Source organism: Sinocyclocheilus grahami, unplaced genomic scaffold, assembly GCF_001515645.1.
Source record: "Sinocyclocheilus grahami isolate Dianchi unplaced genomic scaffold, SAMN03320097.WGS_v1.1 scaffold145.1, whole genome shotgun sequence".
Taxonomy (NCBI): Eukaryota; Metazoa; Chordata; class Actinopteri; order Cypriniformes; family Cyprinidae; genus Sinocyclocheilus; species Sinocyclocheilus grahami.
In genome coordinates this window covers 969,841-993,611 of record NW_015505324.1, presented here as the reverse complement: position 1 = coordinate 993,611, position 23,771 = coordinate 969,841, and the positions used below count along the sequence as shown (strand labels likewise).

At 40.5% G+C, this 23,771-nt stretch overlaps 1 protein-coding gene across 1 annotated transcript in view; it reads left to right on the top strand.

Moving 5' to 3' along the window:
• The first annotated feature begins 9,917 nt into the window (after window positions 1-9,917).
• LOC107591746 (fibroblast growth factor 10-like) overlaps window positions 9,918-23,771 on the top strand; it is a 15,028-nt gene continuing 1,174 nt past the window's right edge. The window contains exons 1-2 of the mRNA XM_016280983.1: window positions 9,918-10,534; window positions 22,525-22,628. Of these exons, the coding sequence (XP_016136469.1) occupies window positions 10,228-10,534; window positions 22,525-22,628 (411 nt within the window). The 5' untranslated portion in view covers window positions 9,918-10,227. The remainder of the gene's footprint in view (window positions 10,535-22,524; window positions 22,629-23,771) is intronic.

Sequence of the window (23,771 nt, the reverse complement as noted above, 5' to 3'; positions counted from 1 at the left end):
AAGTCTGGACGCGGGTGCCAGAGGGTGCCCCCTCTCTGACGCGAGGAGCATCAGTTTGGGGAACCAAGTCCGACTGGGCCAGTATGGCGCTACCAAGAGGACCTGCTCCTCGTCCTCCCTGACCTTGCACAGTGTCTGTGCGAGAAGGCTCACTGGGGGAAATGCGTATTTACGTAGCCCCCGAGGCCAGCTGCACGCCAGTGCGTCCAGGGAGTTAAACAACTGGCAGTGGGATGTGTCTGGGGAGGCAAACAGGTCTACCGGAGCATCCCCAAAGCGTCTCCAAATCAGCTGGACTGTCTCGGGGTGGAGTCGCCATTCTCCCGGAAGGGCGGGCTGACGTGAGAGCTCGTCGGCTGCACGATTGAGCTCGCCTGTGATGTGAACGGCGTGAAGCGACCTCAGATGCTTCTGACTCCAGAGGAGGAGATGGCGGGCGAGTTGCGACATGCGACGGGAGCGTAGACCGCCTTGGTGGTTGATGTACGCAACGGTCGCAGTGTTGTCCGTACGGACCAGTACATACTTGTCGTGCAGCAGCGATTTGAAGCGGCGCAGAGCGAGCCATACTGCTTGCAACTCGAGGCAGTTGATATGCCACTGCAGTCGGGGCCCCGACCAGAGCCCCGCAGCTGCATTCCCATTGCGCATGGCACCTCAGTCCCTGGTGGAGGTATCTGTTGACACAACAACGAGGTTTACTACCGCTGGAGGTAGCCCACCTAGAACCTCCGCCTCCCGTCCAGGGACCATAAGTGGCAATTCCACAAGTCTGGACGCGGGTGCCAGAGGGTGCCCCCTCTCTGAGAAAGGAGATCCCTCCTCAGAGGAATTCGCCAAGGAGGGGCTGTCGCGAGGAGCATCAGTTCGGGGAACCAAGTCCGACTGGGCCAGTATGGCGCTACCAAGAGGACCTGCTCCTCGTCCTCCCTGACCTTGCACAGTGTCTGTGCGAGAAGGCTCACTGGGGGAAATGCGTATTTACGTAGCCCCCGAGGCCAGCTGCACGCCAGTGCGTCCAGGGAGTTAAACAACTGGCAGTGGGATGTGTCTGGGGAGGCAAACAGGTCTACCGGAGCATCCCCAAAGCGTCTCCAAATCAGCTGGACTGTCTCGGGGTGGAGTCGCCATTCTCCCGGAAGGGCGGGCTGACGTGAGAGCTCGTCGGCTGCACGATTGAGCTGGCCTGGGACATGAACGGCGCGAAGCGACCTCAGATGCTTCTGACTCCAGAGGAGGAGATGGCGGGCGAGTTGCGACATGCGACGGGAGCGTAGACCGCCTTGGTGGTTGATGTACGCAACGGTCGCAGTGTTGTCCGTACGGACCAGTACATACTTGTCGTGCAGCAGCGATTTGAAGCGGCGCAGAGCGAGCCATACTGCTTACAACTCGAGGCAGTTGATATGCCACTGCAGTCGGGGCCCCGACCAGAGCCCCGCAGCTGCATTCCCATTGCGCATGGCACCTCAGTCCCTGGTGGAGGTATCTGTTGACACAACAACGAGGGCTGCCTCCACAACCTTGGTGAAGACACGAGGCGACAGGGATAGCCCAAAGGGGAGGACCTTGTACTGATACGCTCACCCTTCGAACGCAAAGCGGAGAATCTGTCTGTGTCGAGGGAGAATCGAGACATGAAATTACGCGTCCTTGAGGTCGATCGCTGCGAACCAATCGAAAAGATGGACGCATTGAAAGATGCGTTTCTGTGTCAACATCCTGAACAGGAGCTTGTGAAGGGCCCGGTTCAGTACGCACAGGTCCAGGATTGGTCGTAACCCACCACCTTTCTTGGGTACGATGAAGTATGGGCTGTAGAAACCTGACCTCAGCTCGGCTGGAGGGACCAGCTGTATCGCTTCCTTCGCCAGCAGAACCGCGATCTCTGCACGCAAGACAGGAGCATCCCTGTCCAGCACAGAGGTGAACCGAATACCCCTGAACTTGGGAGGACGCCGGGCGAACTGAATCAACTAACCAGGCCCCCAGTGACCGAACAAGCGGGACCAGGGAAACAACTGACGTACCCGCAGTGGGGCAGCGGATTGGAACACAGGGACCCAACCCGGGAGGTTGTGCATCCCAGGGTGGGGTCTGAGTGCGCGGCGCGCCACTTACCTGGCTCCACAGCTGGGCAGGGGGCTCGCGAGGAGGCATAGCGTCCCTGAACCGGACTCTGCTGCCCATAGGCAAAAGGAGAGGGGGGCGTCCATGTGGAGACTGGGTCTCGTGCACTGCCATCCTCGTCCTCTTGGGGCCCGGAGGCCAAGGAAACTGCTCTTTTATTGAAGTTTTGGGTACCACCGGCTGGGTAGCCAGTGGCGGAACAGAAACAATCTGGAACAAAAGATTCTCCACCCCGGCCCTCCGCCGGGGGAAGGAGTGGTGCGGTCACCATCTCCTGAAGAGCAGGATCCAAGAGCTCCGGGTCGCCTGTCTCAGGGACGCCGCCTGCCCTGGCGCTTCACGGGCTTGGCAGGGGCGGAGGCGGGCTGCGCCGGTTTCCTGCGGCCAGCTCCACGCTGCGGCCGTTGTGAAGGCTGCTGTTGTGGCCGCGCCGGAGCGGAGGTGAAGAGCAACGTCGCGATGGTCATGTTCCCGCACTGAGAACATAACTCATCCATGAGCGCTGCTTCAGCGTGCTGTAAGCCCAGGCACGAGATGCAGCAATCATGACCATCAGATGAAGCCAGGAAGCGACCACATCCAGAAACGCACGGGCGGGAAACCATCTTTAAAAAGACGCCCCTCGCTTGTGAAGCTCTTTTAGAAATTGTCTCTTTTTTGAGAAGGAAAAACACTTTTTTAGAGAGAGCGATGAAGTGCCCAGGGGAGGTCGCGGCGAGACCTCAGAATGGCAGCTGCAGCCCGCCGAGGTTTCAGCAGCCTGGATGGCAACCCCCGCTGACACGCCGTAACACCAACGCCAGCTGTTTCTTCCAAACACTTGCGGAGATTCGTCCTGAGAAGGCTCGGCTCTGAAGCGAAAAGCTGATGGGCAGGGTGCGCGTGGCGAAACACGCACTCCAACTGTCATTGGCTTGTTTAGTTTACACTCGTAGGTGATTGGGCTCTCAGGCGAGATCCCAATTCGTCAGTCACGACTGACGTAATGTAGAACGTGACTGACTGAAAGGGAACAACACTGGCCCACATGTTCTGAACCAGTGTAAGCACACAGTCACCTGGCCTCAGCATTTAAGAGTAATTGAAAAAAGAATGCTGTTGTAACGGAATATACAGAGTATTGCGTTTCACAGCGGCCGGAGGGTAAACTGGACACGTTTTCCATCTGTTGTGCTCTCTGCATGATTACAATGTTCCAGTGCATCTTCATCTTTCTTTTTGCCTCGGTGGGCACAGAAACTATTGAGAGACATGTGGTCTGTTAGCTTTGTATCATTGCAGTGTAATTGCTGAATTAAAGGGAATTCAGCTAATTGCTGAATTAAAGGGGGCTGAGAGTTCAAACTTGAGCAACAGATGGAAGGCACTCTTTGATATATTGGGGGGGGGAGTATATATGCTCGGCAATATGTGTACTGGACAGGATATATTTGTTGGATATGTCTGGTATGAAAACAGTGTAATGTCTGATATTTCGTGTGGGGTTTCATCAGGTGTTTTTGGAGTTAGACACTCACGTGATCAATGTTTTGAGTCAAGCCGTGTTATGGCAACTATTAGTGCATAAAAATGTCAAGATTGAAATTGACATGTACTGTGTGTATTTGGTAACTTAAAGTGCATTCAAGCTAGACATCTGGTTCCCTGGGAATGGAACCCATTGCCATTTCCAGTGCATTTGTTTACTGATTAAGCAATAGGAGTTGAAAATCGATGGTTTGATTATTATACAGCGAGTGACTTTATTATGATGTTTGTTGAAGTGGTTTAATCAAAACTTCGGGGAATTATTTGTTTTAGGGAAAAGAGGGAACCCTCCCCCTCATTAAACTCCTCTGTATGCATTGTTTATATTTTTGACATTTACAGATAGTTAGAATAACAAGCAGGAACAGGAAAGAGAGCTGCTTTAAGCTTCAACTGCTTTATTTTCTTAGACGACTCACACCATGACGTGAAAGCAAACTGACCAACAGTGTCTCTTGCAGCTGCTCTGGTCCTTATTAATGAGGACAGTGTTTATCAGGGACTACATATGGATAGCATTGACTTCCGTTTCTTCAATCTGTCATTGTGGAGCAGTGCTTACTGATATTCTCTACTAATAGTGCTAGTGTTGTGATCATTTCGATCTTAGATTTGTTATTTAGAATCTGGTATTATTTCAAATTTAATAATAACAATAGTAATAATGAAAATAATATGTAATAATAAATATAAAAATATACATTTAGTAATACAAATATAATATAATATATTATAAATGATTTTATTTATTATGAATAATAATAATAATTAATATTATTACAATGAGTAAAATGATTATAAAAATACATTATTTAAAATGATAATATAATTATTAATAATAATAATTATTATTATTATTGCATTATATTTATTTTATATATCACTTGTATTCATAATAATAACAATAGTAATAATAACAATAGTATGTAATAATAAATATAAAAACCCATGTTTAATAATACAAATAAAATATTATATATGATCAATTATTTTATTAATTATGAATTACATCACCAACAACAATAATAATATTAATAATAATAGTATTATTATTATTTGCATGTCTCATTTATTTTTATATATCACTTTTATTAACTATTTAATAATAATTATTATTATTATTGTTATTGTTATTGTTATTATTATTAAATTTATTAGTGTTATTATTTGGAAAAATTGGAATATGGAAAAACATGGGGGAAGTGTTTATTTTATTTTGTTATATAATAATAATAATAATAATAAATATTTATTCAGAATTTGTTTTATTGTTTGGAAAATTCGGAATATGGAAAATATGGGGAAAAGTTTTTTTATATTGAAAATTTGTTTATATTGATTGTTTATTATTCATTGCCATTTTTAACTCCTGATTCACAAAGCTACAAAGTTTTGTGTGTGTTTGGTTTAGTATAAGGCTAAGAACATATGTTTCTGTCTGTAGTAATGCTCAGTAACCTGAGGCAGTCATTGATAGAGTGATCCTGCACACACCAACACCAGTTCAAGTGTGACATTCAACCTCCACCTCCTGCTTGGGGAGGGCAAAGGTACCTCTGGTGTCATCCTGTCGATTAGCCACCCGTGTCATTACTTGGCTCTACTTTTTGTGACCTCTGGATGACTGTGGATTGCCCTCCTCCTACAACTCCTAACAGTATTTTAGAAATATCGTTTTTAAATTTTATACATTGGTTATGCATGCAAGAAACAAAAACCCATTAGCAAGACTATAAAAAGAATCTAAATTCACGTATACACTCTTATTATCAGTCTTGGTTGGGTTTGACCAGTGGGAGATTGTTTTGTCCTAAAGGGCCTGGGAATATTTTCGTCTGTAGTCTCCGCCTACTTAAAGCCACCTGGGCCTCATTTCCTCTCCTTACACTTCATATCTTTCACTGAGAGTTAAAACACCTGATAAAATGCCCTACTGACACCCGAGGCCAACCTAAAGATTCATTTCTCAATGAAAACCCCTGAGGGGCTTTATGAGAGTATGACATTTCGTTTAGTTTTCAGCAGGTACAACACATTATTTCAAGAAAGATTATGATTTCAGTCTTCATTACCAATATTTAAATATTTGTTTACACTATCTGCAATATTTACAATATTTGTTTGAAATAAGATGTTTTGTATGACCCGATTAAGCTACTTGAACAAAACCATTGCCCTATTTTTCTTTTCTAATCATTATTTTTTTCCCTCAGCGTAGCATTAACTTAGACCTTGCATTGTCCAGCGCTGAAGACCTTACACCCGTGAGCCGCTGCTAGAGCAATTCAGATAGATTGTGTTATCATTTATTCATTCCGCTTCGCTTTCCCTGAAACTAGAACTAATCTAACCAATGCATTATTTACCATTAGTGAACACTTACCTACTGAATATTTCAACACCAGGCAGCTGGAGTCTTTGTCTTGGAGGTGCTGATCACTTAGTGCTATTGAATGAGCTTGGAGATTGTGGCAGGTCACAGGTTCAAATGCCCAGAGGTCAATGTCACACACACATATGTATGCACAATGGCAATTAAGGGTCTTGTTCCGTACTGTCTTTGCAGAAACGGCCACTGACCTGGGTATTTTTTGTTGGAAATGATACAGATTTCTCAGATTCAGATTCATGTCAAATCAAATGCATTGTGTTAGTAATTGCATAATAAATCAATACTATAGTCAAATTTGAAGCTGCTGCACATTCAGTAGCGTAGCACGCAAAAGAAGTCTTAAACTTATTTTTGAAATGTTTGGAAATTAGGGCAAATTACTCTCTCATTGAAGGCTGTCAGAGGCATTAAACAGTTCCCATTGTGGTGTCACTTGTAGCAGATGTGAATTACACAAACTGCACGCAAATAGTGAATTTTTGTAGTACATACTGTTTAGAAGGAAGATACCATATTACCTTATTGGTAGTAAGCTTAGGGGCCCAATGCCATTCCTGCATATTGGAGTTTCCTTTTAAATATTGTGGTTGGCTTGTCAATTAATCATTAAGAAAATCTTGGATTAAATGAGAGCAAGATAAATGTAGGCTTTGAAACTGGCCAGTATATTTACCCATATTTAGCTTTCAACATAGAACTTAGGAACAAACAGTCCTTTGGAAGTTTGCTGCCTGAAACCCTCTCTTTTAGTTGCACAGTGACACACCTGAGAGAGAGAGAGAGAGAGCCCAGGCAAAGGTCCTCGCTGCAAGAAAGGTAGAATTTCACCCCCTTTGAAGTAACAGAGAAGGATTCAGGTCCCTCATTAGCCAGATAGAATCTACACTCAGACATGTAAGTTAGCGATTCAAATCTATTGGGACAGATTGAATTCCGTTAAATAGTGCTGTTTTTAGTTTTCTCAGGCTCTCTTGGCTATCTCTTATGAGGCAGCAAACAATGAGAAACACTGAAGGACATTCAGTGGCAGAGGCTGGCTGGGAAAAATCCTTTGGCTGTCTCATATTCGCTCCTTTCACAAATCCCTCCATAGATAGGTTATCTCTGTGAAAGGCAGTCTGTAGCCCCGGAGTCTCTACTTTAAAATGATAATGATTATTTGAGAGGACAAGAAAAGGGAAACTTGCTCAGCAGAAATCAAAATAATGTCCATGAATCAAATAAGTGAAATATTCATGGGATAACCATGAAACATGTAATAAAGCATGCCAAACATGCCATTCAAACTGTACTTGCAGTTGTTATTCTACCTTGCTGTGAATTATCTAGGATTTATCAAAAAAAAAGTGTCATATGTGCATTATGTGTGTTCTCTTGCTTTTATTTTAGTTAACTGTATGTTTGCATGTAAAATATCAGTTATGAAACCTTAAATAGTTTCAGTATGTTTTTTAAATAAGTTAAATCTTGTAAGACACACTGCCAAACATTATTTAACAACATTTAAATTATATTATTATTATAATTTATAAAAGTATACTCTTAATAGGCAAAGTATCCCAGATACATAACTGTAAAAGAGAAAATAAAAGCAGTATTTTGAAGAAAAAACCTGAAAAACATGTTATTTGGTCTATTAGAAAATAACAAATAGTGAACATAACTGTAAAATTTAAAATAAAAACATTCTTTGTAGGAAAACAACAGACATGAAAACATATGATTTGGTGTGTTAGAAACTAGCAAATAATGCTGATAAAATGTTAATATTATTTGATAATATTCACAGGCATTTAAACCTTAAAATGTGTTAATTAGCAAATGCTATAATTGGTCGAAAAGTCACAACGTCATCCATGTACTTTTATCTTCCATCAGCTGTTCCAGGGGGTCCAACATTCACTATAAAACCAGAAGAACATTGAGTTCCTCTTTAAAAAATCAATTAAGTGTGTTGCAATAATCAGAGTTCCCAGAGATCCCATTCTCCTGATTGGTTCCTTGTCCTTAGTGTTAGCAGGAAATGTCTGACAGAGGAAGTGTGTGATAAGACCAAGGTGTTTGCAGGGAGACGTGAGATTAAGTGCTAAACCAACACTTCTGAGGACCCCGGGCACCGGGTTAGACCAGCACTAGGTAGATGGAGCTCATGAGGGTTATAGGGAGAGGAAAGACACCTTAGATTGAAAACAGCCATTCATCTTCAAACATGAGCTTTGGAGAGGATTAGTCTTGGTTTCAGGTTTTCTCCTGCTGTTAAAGTTTGTCTCACTAGAGGGACCCAGTGCCAGTGAAGTTTTGTTGTAAAACCATACGCAAGAACAGCATCCCACGTCTTTGCCAATTCGATGTCAATATGCAGATGAAAATGTGAGAAATAGTACTTTGAACTTTGTGCTATAGAAAATAATGACAATGATTTGCCAAGCAATGCTTTTTGCTAAACAATATGAGGTACTAAGTAAACTATAAATTGGCAAAAGTTTAATTGTTTCTCTGAGCACATTGGAAATGTTTGTTAGCAAAACGTTGAAGAGACTTCCTACACTTCTTGACATTATATTAACAGAAAATCATATTGTTTTATGGATGCATTCAAATGCCCTGGGCACTCATGTTTCTTTTCCCTCTTCTTTTGAAGCCCTTCCCCCCACCCATAATGAGTAAGCGTCTCCCCCAGTAAGTGCTCGCTTCTTTGCAACTCCAACAGCTCTTTTGACGTAATAAGTTTGCAACATGACCTGAGAATTTCAATAAATAAACTTTTTGCGTCAGGACTCACAGAAATGTCTAGAAACCAGTCATGTAATTCCAGAAATGTGCTTCTCACACCAAGTACTAACTGACTTGGCTCTCGGCTGCACTACAGGTTGGAATTTAGGACTGAAGATGTGCCCAGATATGATATGAATGATATTTACTTGGCAGAAGTTGAATTGGGCTCGGTTTTTCCACCGAAAAACAAAGAGGGATGTCGAACAAGAGGAGAAAAGCGGAGATACGGAATCTGTTGGACAATATGAAAAGGAAATTAAACAACACACACACCAGACTCGAGATAAAGATTGTTTTCAGGGTGAGCTCTCACGACAGCACTGATGTCTCATTTTGTTGTCGTAAATGCTCATCAAATGGTGTTTAATGGCTAAGACTTTATATAGCTGCTATAAACTTATTCTGAATGTGTATTCAAGGTACAAACAGTTCAGGTACATCCGAGTCTTGTTGTTCCTACCGTAGGACAGAAGACCAATGAGGATGGCGGTGAATGAGGGGAAAAGCGGCAATCAGCTCCAGGTGTCTCTGATAAGGCACACATGCCATGGTGGTGGTGGGGGTGCTGTAGCAGTTAGCCGGAGGAGACCTGTACCGGCCGACGCATGGGGCTCCCAGCCCAGATGGGAGGGAACGGGGTGGGAGGGGCAGTGAGACAGAGGGAGACACTGAGAGTGGGTGAGGCAATTGGGAGAAACAGAGTGAGACGGATAGGAGAGGGGCGAGGAAAAATGCCCCTCGTCGCCTCTTATTCTGACGCACACATGCAAGCAAAACATGCACGCGCACACGCGGATCTTCAAAGCCGACTGCTTTTCATAGTCTCCCTATTAGCTAAAGAGATTACATCTGGGGCCCTGAACCAAATAAATTAGGTGAGAGGAGTGTCAGAGCTCAGTCTGCTCCACCTCAGGTTCCTCTCAGCACTTCAGTGGTGAGCAGAAAGGAAACACACTCTTAATCAGAGGGACATTGAGAGAGCAAGAAAGCTGGACACAGCAGGGATTACACTTTTTTTTCCTACTGTGGATTCCTCTCATTTGATCAAGAACAGATTCACTGCCCTGTTGCATTCGGGTCGTTTTGCCATTCTTCTCCAGAACATTTGCCTTGCCTCTTGCTGTCCTTGTTTCCCCCTGTCCAACAGGGGTTCTTCAGTGGATTGTACGTGGGAGAGCAGGCGGAGGTGAAGTGGTTCCCCACGGAGGTGTTTTGAGTTATGGATGTTGACACATTCCTTGTGGACACGAGGGGGACCGGATCCAGCCTGAGCAGCACAAGCAGACGCGACCTCCACGGACGCTTCACTGGGCTTTACCTCCTGGTATCACCCTTTCTCCCAGCCAGTTCTTCAGCATGTACCTTTCTGTGAGGCTCTTCCCAGTCTTCCGAGCTCCAGGACAATGTGCAAATGGAAAGTGACTAAGGGTGCCTCAGCCTGGTTCCGTCTGTCCTGCCTTTCCCTGCTGCTGCTGCTCCTGCTCCTGTGTTCGGCTTTGCCTGTGGCCTGCCATGACGCCCACAGGGCCGTACGTGCCCCGAGGGGCACCAACTCCTCGTCGTCTGCCGTGGTGGGGCGGCATGTGCGCAGCTACAACCACCTCACGGGGGACGTGCGCAAGAGGAAACTCTTCTCCTACCAGAAGTTCTTTCTCAGGATCGATAAGAACGGAAAAGTCAACGGCACTAAAAGCAAGGACGATCCGTACAGTGAGTAACTTTTTCCTTTCACATGTGGGTCCCATAGAAGAAATGGCAATGCCTCCTTTGATTTCGCAGTCAAACACCCAGCAGATAATATGAACCTTACCTGATGTTGGTGGGCGCGAGCTGCTGTGCATGGAGTTGGGCTATGCATGCGTTGCTGAGAGGTAGTCAGCTCTAATGATTGTCCTTAGTTTTCAGAGTGCAGATTTATTCGTTTCAGGTTTCCTGGAACCAATTTGAAATTACCAGGGGAGCCTTTCCTTTCTGTAAAATGCGCAAACCGTTGGAAGTTACTCCCGAACATCATGCAGTACATCAGTTATCTTTATTACTGCTGCGGAAACTCCCTTGTCACTGCAACAAATGGCTTACTTTTAAGATTTTATTAATTAGAGCAAATGTCAGGTGGTTCTTTTTTCTGTTGAAAGTGTTATCATGTTCATTCATAAATAATCTTTAAATAATCAGAAGAATTTTAACTTTACTTCAATTTACAGTTTGTGGCATGTCCAGACACCCGGCAAAGAGCTCGAAGCACCTGGCCACCACTCTCAGAAATCTCCCTCTGCACTTTTTCGTTAGTAGGTTGCACACACATTGCGGCTAATAAAAAAGGCTTTGACATATGGGTCCCATGTGCGTGCTGCTTGGCTTTTTTAGACAAGGGTGTGCTGGAACTCCGTAAGACATGGCTGTGGGTGTTTCAATTAGCCGAACTGCCTCTTAAATGTGTTGCACAGAAAGTCTCTTAATAAATCCAAGACCAGGCTTGGAGAGTTTTGGAAAGCTTTCAATTACCATCAAAGAGTTTGTCCAGAAAGCCGGACACTGTTAGATCCAGTGTTGTAGACGTTAACATTTGCAAAATAAATTGTTTTATTTATTTAAAATAAATACAAAAAATTATAAATTTATATCTATCATGCCACGTTTTTGTACTTCCCTGTTAAAAAAAACAAACATATGTCATGTTTTTGTACTTATCCCTATGCCAGTGATCTCTGTACATGTTAAAAGATTCCTGCCACTCACTTACCACATGTGAAAATGGCACTGTCCTTGTTAGCTCCCACAATGACCCTTAGGCATGAAGCATACTGGTAATAATGTTCCAGCCAGATGCACTGAGCTCAATGGGGATTCACATCTCTTTTCAGTGCTGATATATCTGAAGTGTGGATATGGCCTGGAATGTCTGCGGGAGGCATAGCAAAGGGGAACCACTTGTTGGTGAATGGATAATTTCTCCAAAACAGATTGGACCTCTGCCATCCCTTTCCCTGCGCTTTTTTGCGGGCACTATAATTGAATTTGAAGGGCCTCTGGTGTCCACAAGGCAGCAGCAGTGCTCCCTGCATCCCTCACTTTAAAACAGCACCACGGTGAAATGTTAGTGTGCGGCGTTTACGACAGACGTGTTTGCTTGATTTATTCTGTAATCAGAGACCATTGTTATTGCCGCAAATGCCCATAAAAAAGGGCAGAAATGAGTGGCTTGCTATGTTATGTATCATCATGTACTTGAAACATCAAAACATCCTCAAATGATTTTACTTCAGTTGGAGCCACTGGCATTTTAAAAGGAACCAGTCCCTTTGCGGTATAATATTTCTCTCGAGTTAACAAAAAGAATATTCCCATGAACAGCACGGCGTGTCATTATATATAGGCTGACGTCATGTTGACAATTATCTTTGTGTTTGAAGGCCCAGTGTTTGAATAGAACTGAATTTTATCAAGAGGGAAAAGGCTGTGCACATATCTGTGCCTGTCAGACTCAATAATAAAAAAAAAGTCAATGTTTATGAAAAGCACACTTTGCATTATGTTGAAATTAGTAGTCGACTAAACTCAAGGTTAGTAGTTTTTCTGTTTTGGATGAGCCCAACTTTAGCCAGAGTTACAGAATATACTTTTGGAACAGCACAAAGTATAAAAAGAGATGTATTTTGTTTACCAAACTCCACAGTTTTAATGAGACATTAATCTAGCCTATTTACCAGCAATGCACATATAAAAGGTCACATCTTGATGCAAAATTTACATTTACACCCCCGTAAACACATGCAGTAAATCAAAAGCCCGTAGTTTATGAGAGGGCCAATATTTGTTTTGCATATTTGATGTGGAAAAATATTTGCAGAGAGCCTAAGTATGATAGATTGTTACATTTCCCAGATTTAAACTCCCAGTCAGAGTCTCTTTGTCCATATTTGAGTTCTCAAGTCCAACCTTCTTTAGTTTTCAAGTCCACAAAAGATCTGTCTATGTGCAGCTTGAAATCCTATCCCACCCATATTGTTTGATTTTCTTTCAGAATCCATCAGCTCAGTATCACTTTTGTCACATCTCCCCCAAGACATTTTTGGAAATGGCACCCCGTTCTCGAACTCGGAGTTGTCCTCGGTGTATTGAACGAGCTTAACAACAAGCTCACTGTGATGCAAAAGCTCTTGCATGGACCGGCCAGAGTTTAATCTTTCTTTAACTTTTTTAATCTTGTTTGCCTTCTCTTTCCTCTGTGCAACTGTTTTGTATTTATCACACGGTGCTGATGAAAATGTCAGTATCGACACGAACGCAAAACCTCTGGTGTTGTAGTTCAGCGGTGTTGGCATGGCCGGAGGAAATCGTTAATGAGGATCATTAGTCTTTGACAGCTGTGACTGAGGGGATTTGTCTGATCAGAGTTCAACTACTGGTTGAATCGTAAGGTCTAAAGTGCAGGGGTCTTTCCAATCATCATGACAGCTCTTGGGCAGCAGATCAAACAAGGGTCAGGCCAGCGGTCATTATACGTCTCTCACTCCATTTGGGGTCAGTGTAATCTAATAGGGCTCAATTAAGAATACAGATTATTGCTGGTCTAATGAGGTGTTTCCAGGCCAAACCCTATTAGCTTTGGTCATTTGAAAAGGTTGTTTTGCTTCATGAGAGAATATAAATTGCTCGGTTTATTTCAGGTGTTGAGTTTCTTTGTATGCGTTAGGCTGGACCTTATCAACTATAAAGCAAACAAACCCTTGTGGGATGAAATTATTTGTTTGAATGAATGTTAATATTCATAACTTGTCTTTCCTCCTGCGTTCCATCAGCTTCTGTCGGTTTACCTCATATAAAAGTTGTTTTGTCATTTTAATGAGAAAGAAAGATGAATAAGGCTATTCTGTCAAGTGTTTCTCAGAAACTAGCATGGTGGGACACTGACCTGCTGCTGGGTAGTGTTGCGCTGTATTGTTGTTATGACTTTATAGGGCCTGGTGTGATGTTAAATGCTTCATCAGGAACAATAACAAGATAACTGCAAGCCACTCTCAGCATGTATGCTGGGACAAAATGGAAAACAATCAATTGATGCTAGTTAGTAGGGCACGATTATGACAAAAATCATAAATGTCTCATATTTGTAAATGCTATTATTAATTTCTATTAAAAAATAAACTTACATTAAAAAATTTCTAATTGAGAAATGTATTATTATTTTTTATTATTAATACAATATTTTTTTCTTTTCAAACTGCATCTAGATTTACATCTAAAAATTCCCCCATAAAAAACTTAATTACGCACAATGCTTTTGACTTTGATACTTAACCTTCTTTTTGAGCATCATGTGATGTTTCTTCAACATCAATTTTGGTGCCACCATGAACCGAAGTGAAGTATTCTCAGTCAGTTTGACCAGTTGTTGTTGCTGATAGGCCTATAGACTCATTACACTACCTTTGTTTTGTCATTGCATTCATGCATACAGTGAATATCTCTGTGATTGGTCGTAGTGCAAAAAAACGTGTTGCAAACAAAACATTTTGGCACAATAATTGTGCAGCCTTGTTAGTTAGTGATCATTTTCATATGATGTTTGATCACAGATTTATACTCTATATAACTGCATGTTCATCATAACATCGGTTTATTCCGTTTTTCAAATGTAGCTTTAAAATGACTCACTGGTGTGAATGAACATGTGCAGTGTGTGAATTTAAATGACATGTTGCCAGCCCTGACCACATGGATGGCACTCCACAGAAGTGTGTGTGTGTGTGTGTGTGTGTGTGTGCGTGCTTTCTGTGGTTACGGTGCCCATTTATAGCTCCCCTGGGAAATCCCAACCACACAAGTAATAAAAATGACTTATGAGGATTGAGCTGATGTGCAAAAGGTTAGTGCCAGTGTTTCATTCTCTTTGACCTTGACGTCCTCATAGACTTTCTCCTTTCTGATTCATAAATAACAGAGCTGGATTTGACAAGACATTTTAAATATCACTACAAGATGCACAGCCTTCAAAAATGCAACATGCTGATAGCTTTGACATCTTTGCTTATAAGTTGTCCATTGTTCCATTATATGTGTTCCATTATTCAGCAATTACCTGTTAAACTGATCAAAAGTTACAATAAAGACATATTACAAGAGATTTCTATTTGAAATAAAAGCTGTTCTTATGAACTTTCTATTCATCAAATTATCCCCCCCCAAAAAACTATTAAGCAGCACAACTGTTTTCAAAATTGATCAAAAATAAATCAGCATATTAGAATGATTTCTGAAGAATCGTGTGACACTGAAGACTGGAGTAATTATGCTGTAAAAATCAGTGTTAGCCATCACAGGAATAAATGACATTTTAAAATATATTAAAATAGAAAACAGTTATTTTCAATAGTGTTTTTACTGTATTTTTGACTAAATAAATGCAGCCTTGGTGAGAGATAATAAACTTCTGGAAGATGTTGTAAATAAATAAAAAATTACAACTTTTGAATGGTAATTTATGTTCCAAATATTTTAAATCATTATTAAAAATAGCGTCTCATTTATTTTAATAACTAATTAATAATACATTAATACATTTAAACTAATGCTCACATTGATCTACAATTATCATATATTAGTTATACTGTATGTGTTGTGAAGTTTTTTTTGGCACTCCATGCTTAAAGGAGTATGATTTTAAAAATGAATGTGCCGTAATTTGTATTAGATCATTTTAACATGTAAAATGAGGTTAAAGTCCTTGTTTTCAAATTGATGTAAAAGTACACTTGAGACTGTTAAACCCACAACACACGTGTCTATTCTGTAGTAGCAGCTCAATATCTTCATTTAGTTAATAGATCCACTTTTTTCACGCTGAAATTTTAACTTGGAGGAGTGGAAGACCAGATGTATGCCTAACCTCTGACCCCATTACCTAAAGCAGAGCACCATTTGTGCCATGGGATGTTCTGGGGAGAAGCACCACTGTCTCTTTTCTGCTGTGTTCTGTCTGATTGCCAACAGACGGTGACTAAAAGCACACTTGCCCACAAACCAGTGAGACAACAATTGTGTACTTTCAGGAGACTGTAAGCTCTGAGGAGACATTTACTGATCATTGAGCAGTTTATGGAGTAAGACTGAGATGTAACCAGTTTTAAGCCAGGTACAGACATTTTTGATAACTGTGATATCTACAAATACGTGTTGTTCTCTTTATGCTTATCAAACCATTGAACAGGAAAGACTGAGGGAACGACTTTGCAAGGTCTTTCAGTGTCCTATATTATATATCAGTGTTTAAACAAGTGTTTGATATGCTACAATACTGGACAAATGAGAGCATGGTGAAGCTTTCCTCAAACACATCTTCTCACAAGCTCCAAGGGGAATTCCTAAGCAATGTGTGCTTGAACAGATGGTGGCGGTTGGTGCATCAAAGCACTGAAGAGAGACAAGGACCAATGTGAGCAGAGATGCATCTGGCCAGTCAAATTTGTGTGAGCAGGAGTGGTCTTGCATTGGTTCCCATTAAAATGGGTGTCTGCTTTGACATTTAGGAGGAGGTTGGAATCTGTTTGTCGCCACAGAAGGTTGTCTGGGTGTTTGGGGGTGGTGCATGCATGGTTGTATGTGCTTGTGAGTGTTTCAGTGGTTTCATTGCCCGGTCAATGCAAATATTGAATAAATCTGTCTGTCATCAAAAATTAGTTGAGCACAAAATCTTCAGTCCTCTGACAGTATGCAGGGTGGTTGACACATGCCTGGATGGTTAGTCAAACAAAAACATGATACTTAACATGCTCTGATGGTCTGGACTAACATGAAATATGTGAAAATAGTTTTAAAGGGATAATTCATCCAAAAATTTAAATTTTGTCATCATTTACCCTCATGTTGTGAAATACACAATATTATTCACAGAAAAATTATATCTTTATCACTTCTTTCAATATAATGATAATAAAAAGGCAAAAATGACATCATTAAAAAATCATCTATCTAAATCAGTTTGTAAATAAATCTCAAAACAACCCATTATTATAGAGGCTATGAGTATGGAGCCTATGTGCAGTGGAGTTATGAGATATTAGAAGATAAACCAATGGATGTGAAGGAGAACGGATTGCACAACTCTCTTTACCAGTGAGTTAGCATTGTGCTCTATTAGCAAGTTTCAGTAGGAAAATCAGCAATGAAAGCCTGTTTATGAGGTGCTGAAAAAATGAACAAAATTGTTTCTTCACAAAGCTTTTAACACAGCTCTGAAAGAGTATAGCTGTTATTCTGAGTCTGTCTGCAGAGTCCACATATGCGTTCTGTAAACCATCTTGTGCACTTCAGAAAGTGGATTTTGTTTTTAACATGACGGAGGATGCACATGATCAGGCACTTCAGGTTATCATCAACTGATCTGTTTTGTAGCTATTAGCATAAAAAAACATTGCATTTCTCCATACGATCCAGCGAACAATGTGCAGAGGTGATCAAATCTTCAAAAGGGCTGCATACAAACACTTTCACAGTCCTTCTAGTCTGAGTTTATCCAAAATGATTTTCTTACGCAGTATTTTTGTCTTGTTTTTCTGTAAAATATCAAGATAGATGATAAATGACTCTTTGTCTTCAGAAAACTAAGACTTAATATATTATCAAAATTAAGTGAATTAATGATTATAATAAGAACAAATATCTGCCAATGGGTTAAGAAAAATAAACCTGTTTTCCCTTTGAATTAAGCTTATTTTTCTGACCCCATTGTCTTGTTTCTAAATACATTTTTCAGAAAACAAGACTTAATAAAGAGTAATTTTGTGTCTCAAGTAAACATGTCTTGATTTAAGAATGTTTTGTACTGGAAAGAAAATAATTTTTTGCAGTGTATTTCAGCATAACCAGAAGAGTGGGATAATGAGACCTGCCCCCCAGACCTGTCCACTGATCTTCCTGAGCCCAGGAGCCAGGGGCCTGTAGTGCTCAGATCAAAGGTCCAAGTAACTGTCATCAGAAGCCAATGACGGGTCAGCTGCAAAGATGCCTTTTAATGGGGACCCGTTTTCCTTTATGGTCCTGTAGACGGGGGGGCTAATTGAAAAGACTTGCGTGTCAGAGGCGTGGCAGTCCAAGGTTCCCAGGACAATTAAGCACCCTAGGGTAATATATGACTTGAAATGACTCGGTCCTTGCACTGGTGTGGAGAGCTGACAAGCAGTTGAGTGTTTCCGAGTGCAAGTAAGATTGTTATTTTGACGTCTGGAAGCGATCCAATCTGAACACTGCTAGGGAAAAGTCCATCTGCCTGATAAAAATTGTTGTTTTCAAACACGTTTGAAGTGGATGGGGGTCTCTTTCACTCTCTCGCAGGCTTTGGTGGTGATGCAGGTTGCACGAGGCTACAAATACGAGGCTGCAGGGTTTTTTGTAATTACCACAAGATGTGATAACCTAAATTCTGTCACCCTGCCAAGAAAACATTGAACTCCGGCCACCTACAGAGCCTGGGGCAAGAGCCAAGTCTACTGAGGGAAGATCACGCTAGGCTACGGGTGGGATTCTCTGGACCACCATTGGGCCATGGGCAGTGTAATGTCACAGACACATGGCCGCTCACGGACAGGGTATGAGTAAGGTGGGGCCGGGCTTGTTAAAACGCAGAGGCTTTTAAGTCTTTGTAATCCGAGCCCTAACGGGGAGTAAAGCAAGAATACTGTGAGGATTAGGTTGCACCGCAAAAAAAGAAAATTCTCTCTCTTTTTTTAAGAGAATGCCTTGGCTAGTGCTTTGAATAATGCAGGTGGTGAAATCATGTTTGTCAGAATAGCAGAGCACTGTTATATAGATGTATTGGGTCTGCCAGGAAAACTGTTTAAAAGTAATCACACTCTCATGATTCAAGACTTTGCTGTCTGTAGAGCGGCAGTTCTCAAACTGTGATGCGTGAAAGATTCCAAGTGGCTGGCAAGTTTTCTGGCTAATAATAATAAAAAATAATCATAATGCATAAATAAAATATAAAAATAATAATGACTGATGAGTTAATTGGCTGATAATAAAATAATAAAGAAATAAAGAATAATAAATAATATATTTAGAATTGTCAAAAAAAGCACCAATATGATTTAAAATAAATCACAGCAAATTAAATAGCTTATAACTATTAACCAAGTACATTATTGTAGTAGCAATATTAGATTAATATTATTAATATTAGATCTAAAATAAAATAAAAACTGAAATCAAATAAAATATAAATATTAGACCAAAAACTTCAATGAAAGTTAGAAATCTTTCCTTGACAATTAACAGAAATAAAATAAGTTGAAGTTGAAGTACTAAAAGAATTCAAACTGAAATAAAATTAAGAATTATATAAATATATATATATATAATTTTAAAAATTATTTAAAAATTATCATTTGTGAAAAATGGCTTCTGATTTTGATCATTATTATTCAGTAACTGATAGTTATTAGTTATAGGATTTTATGGGTTCAAAACCACAAGTAATTGTTTTCATGTCATTGGGGGTTTCTCTCAGACTTGAGGTGTTAGGTGGTCTGCAGTTAATGTTAAAGTGGTCTGCATTACGTAGAACCACTACTGTAGAGGTTTGTTGAACTCTTACATGACAGCGCATACGCACTTTAATGAGCCACATTAAACTGTAACTTGTTGCACGCACAGCTGTTGTTCTTGGTAATGTCTTAAAAATGTTGATTAGATAATATGTGCTTGAGTGCTTACTGCATTTCAGACACTGGCCTTAAAACGTTTCTCTGTACTTTTAGGTCAACTCTCACATTAAATAACTGGTATTTGGCAGAAATCTGAAATGAAAGAGAGGCAGATCTTAAATGTTTATTGTGTGGAAGAAGAAAGCATGCAGTGAGACCTGTTGCTTAAATGCTTTAGAGATGTTTTGGTTTTGTAAATCCAGCCTTTTGTTGCGGACCAGCATTTCGGCTTCAATGCAGACAGAAGAAACACTCCTGGGACTCGTGAGGGAGTCGTAAAAAAAAAAAAAAAATCTGTGTGTTTTGCTTTGACAGACCACATCAAATAGCCAAAAGCAAACAGGTGCTTTCTGCCAGACGATTCAGGATTTATTTTGACATTGCACGCTTTAAAGAGCAGCCACCAAATTTACTGTAGACATGACATGATGTTTGCACATAGGGATGAGTGAGCCTGCATGATAGGTGTTTCTTATGTTTGGGATTTCTGGTCAAAATGTATATGTGTCTGTGTCATTTTGGGAAGCCTTTCAATTGCTTTTGTCCAGTCTATTGCTCTTTGATCACAGATGATTCCCCCTTCATCCTACCAAGTCTGTGATCCCATCTCTGAGCCCCTCCTTTTATTCTGTCGCTCTTGTTCATGAACCTGAGGCGAGGGAGGAGAGAGGATAGATGACTAGGTCTCCTTACATCTACTCTTAGTGATTGCAACCTGAGCCCATGTGGAGGATCTGCCTTCAGATCCACTTAATCCTCCTGTTGTAGCACTGCTTGTGCCCCTGATCCACAGGTGTGGATTCAGTTCCTCTGCATCACAAAACTCTGATGTCAATGTTAGGCATTTACAAAGCATCCAAGATATGGAGGGTTTCACATAGTTCTGAAAGTAGATATGCAATATATTTTTGCTGGAATAGGCCATCTAACTGACATGAAAAATTAAAAAACAATAACAAAATTACTAAAATTAAAACTAAAAAATAAATAATTAAAACTCTTAATAAATACAATAAAACTATACAAATAATACTAAAATAAATAACACTGGGTTATGTTATTTGAAATAGATTATACCACAGTGATAGAATAGCATCAAATAAAGCAATTTAAGTAATGTCTCCAAAAACAATGGAAAAAATATTATCTGTATAGATTATGTGATTAGAATTTCTGCCCATCCATTTCCATTTCTGCCCATTTTTCAATTTCATCAGTAACCAGTATGATTATGTTGGTTCACCTGCTTTGGTTAATGCTGGTCTTTTCAGCAGGATTGGTAGGCCGCTTGCTTGCTTTTGAGGCTTGGTTTTATGGTTTTGATGTCTTGTTGAATAGTTGCAGATTAAAGCACTGAGTTCATTTAAGCTGGGAGGTAAACTGAACTGCTCGTGTTTGTCAAAGGCTAGAAGCTGCAGGCAAAAGCTCTTTTAACCCCATACACAAACAACATAGGATCATATAGCCCTGTTTGCTACTAGGACATGCTTTGGTCTGGGACTAATCCCATCTAAAGTGTGATGGCTTTATGGGTTTACATAATTGCCTTTTAAGTCAAGTCAAGTAAAGTCACCTTTATTTATATAGCGCTTTTAACAATACAGATTGTGACAAAGCAACTGAACAGCATTAATTAGGAAAATAGTGTCAATAATGCAAAATGACAATAGTAAACACTAATTTTTCAGTTAAAGACAGTTCATCATTGAATTCAGTGGTCAACATCCAGCTCAGTTTAAATAATATCTTTGCAATCATGTCAACGATAACGCCAGAAATGAAGTGTCCCCAACTAAGCAAGCCAGAGGCGACAGCGGCAAGGAACCAAAACTCCATCGGTGACAGAATGGAGAAAAAACCTTGGGAGAAACCAGGCTCAGTCGGGGGGCCAGTTCTCCTCTGACCAGACGAACCAGCAGAACTGCTGTTCCAACCAAGCAAAAATTATTTGTTTAACCCAAACTAATATATAATAATAATAGAATAATAATGTGCATTTGATTAGATATAACTGCAGTAAAAGATTATGACTGCAGTAAAAGATTATGAGATGCATTATTTGAATGCTTGGCCAAAGAGATGTGTCTTTAATCTAGATTTAAACAGAGAGAGTGTGTCTGAACCCCGAACGGTATCAGGAAGGCTATTCCAGAGTTTGGGAGCCAAATGCGAAAAAGCTCTACCTCCTTTAGTGGACTTTGATATCCTAGGTACTACCAAAAGTCCAGAATTTTGCGACCTTAGGGAGCGTGATGGATTGTAGCGTGGTAGAAGACTAGTTAGGTACGCAGGAGCTAACCCATTAAGGGCCTTATAGGCAAGTAATAATATTTTGTAACTGATACGGAACTTAACAGGTAGCCAGTGCAGAGACTGTAAAATTGGGGTAATATAATCATATTTTCTTGACCTGGTAAGGACTCTAGCTGCTGCATTTTGGACTATCTGTAGCTTGTTTATTGAAGATGCAGGACAACCACCTAGCAGTGCATTACAATAGTCCAGTCTAGAGGTCATGAATGCATGAACTAGCTTTTCTGCATCAGAAACAGGTATTTTAAAAGGCAAAACCGTAATGGTTACCACAGTTTGAACCATTGGCTACCTAGTATGCCTTTCAGCTCTGAAAACTCTAACAAAGACAGCAAAATATGAGTTTTCATGTTATAAATGAGCAGTTTTGAACATAAGTACATCTGTATGGGAATAAAGAAGTTCTGACTGTAGCATCGGGGTTAAGAGGTGTATTGTGGGTAAAGTTTAAGGAGGTCATTTCTGTGATGCCTTTACCTATTTACATGTTGATATTTGTTACCTGTTCTATCATTTTAGGCTTGCATTTAATCTATGTCATTATGCAATGACATGTTTCATATGACACCAGCACTGAACCTTGTTTAATGTAAAATAAGTGTTTGCATAATTCCCAAAACTCTAAAAACTGCAATGCTTTAATGTGGACGTCATGCAAATTATATGTTTACGTTTGTTTTGTAGGTACACTCGAAATCAAGTCTGTGGATGTGGGCATCGTTGCCATCAAGGGGATTCAAAGCAATTACTACCTTGCAATTAACAAGAAAGGGGTGGTCTACGGGGCGGTGAGCATAATTTTCTCTTCATTTCTCTTATAATTATAGTTAATGACTGGAATCCACAACAAATAATGATAACGTTTCATGATCCCGTCCAAACCGAAGACGTCCTTCTTATCGGGAATTTTTAAACAACATTCAGAATTTATAAACTATTTATAGAAATTCAGCTCTTTACAAGCTTCCAGAAAGATCCGTCAGCCCTCGGGTCCCTCTCAGAGGCTTTGATGTCAGAGAGCCTGCTCTGTTTCTCATGTCTCGGGGCACTTAAAAAGCTCAGGGTTGTTTTAAAGGACAGTTCCACTCCATTGCCTGTAAATAATCCTCCAGCAAAAGTCGGCTTGAGCAAAAGAGTTCTGTCATCTTTGAAAAAGTAAGCGGAGAAGGCCCTCTTCCTTACACTGTAGTCTCTCCTCCAATACTGCTCCATGCATGCGTTCTCCTCCATTCACAATCCAGCCATACAATCCCCTGCTCCCTCTTTGTTCCGAGTTCTCTCCAGCCCCATCGCCTTTCATTCATCCGCTCTCATGAATGGCAAATGTTACCTGAAACAGGCAAAAATAGTGCCGTACTTTTCCCTAAAAGTGAAATCAACAGATTGAAAGGGGAAAGTCCTAAAATGCAATCGCCTATGCCTCCGGTCTGTTGTTCTCATTGCAGAAATATTAATATAATGACGTACATTACCATTTATATTATGTTAAAAAAATAAAATAATTATATATATATATGTGTGTGTGTGTGTGTGTGTTCTTTTTTTGTGAGTTCTAAGAATAAAATGTGAAAATGTGGAATCAAAATAATCCTTATGATGATGCTGTCATAAAAATGGTGGAGGATACAGGTCATCTTATGATACATATTCATTCTGAAATAAACAAAGTTTTTCAAATAAGCAAATAAGTTTTTTTTATTATTAAAAAGTTTAAAAAATATCTTTGATATATGTACAAATTGATCATTTTAATGTGTCAATATTACTTTTTTTTCTGAAAGTAGTGGCAGCAATATTGACATGATGTTAAGATGGGTGAAAGTCAAGATAGTGGTGGACGCAGTATATCTTATAATACATTCATTCCATACCAAAATAAGTATGAATACTTATATTTGAATATAAATATGAATACTTTTATATTTGTAAAA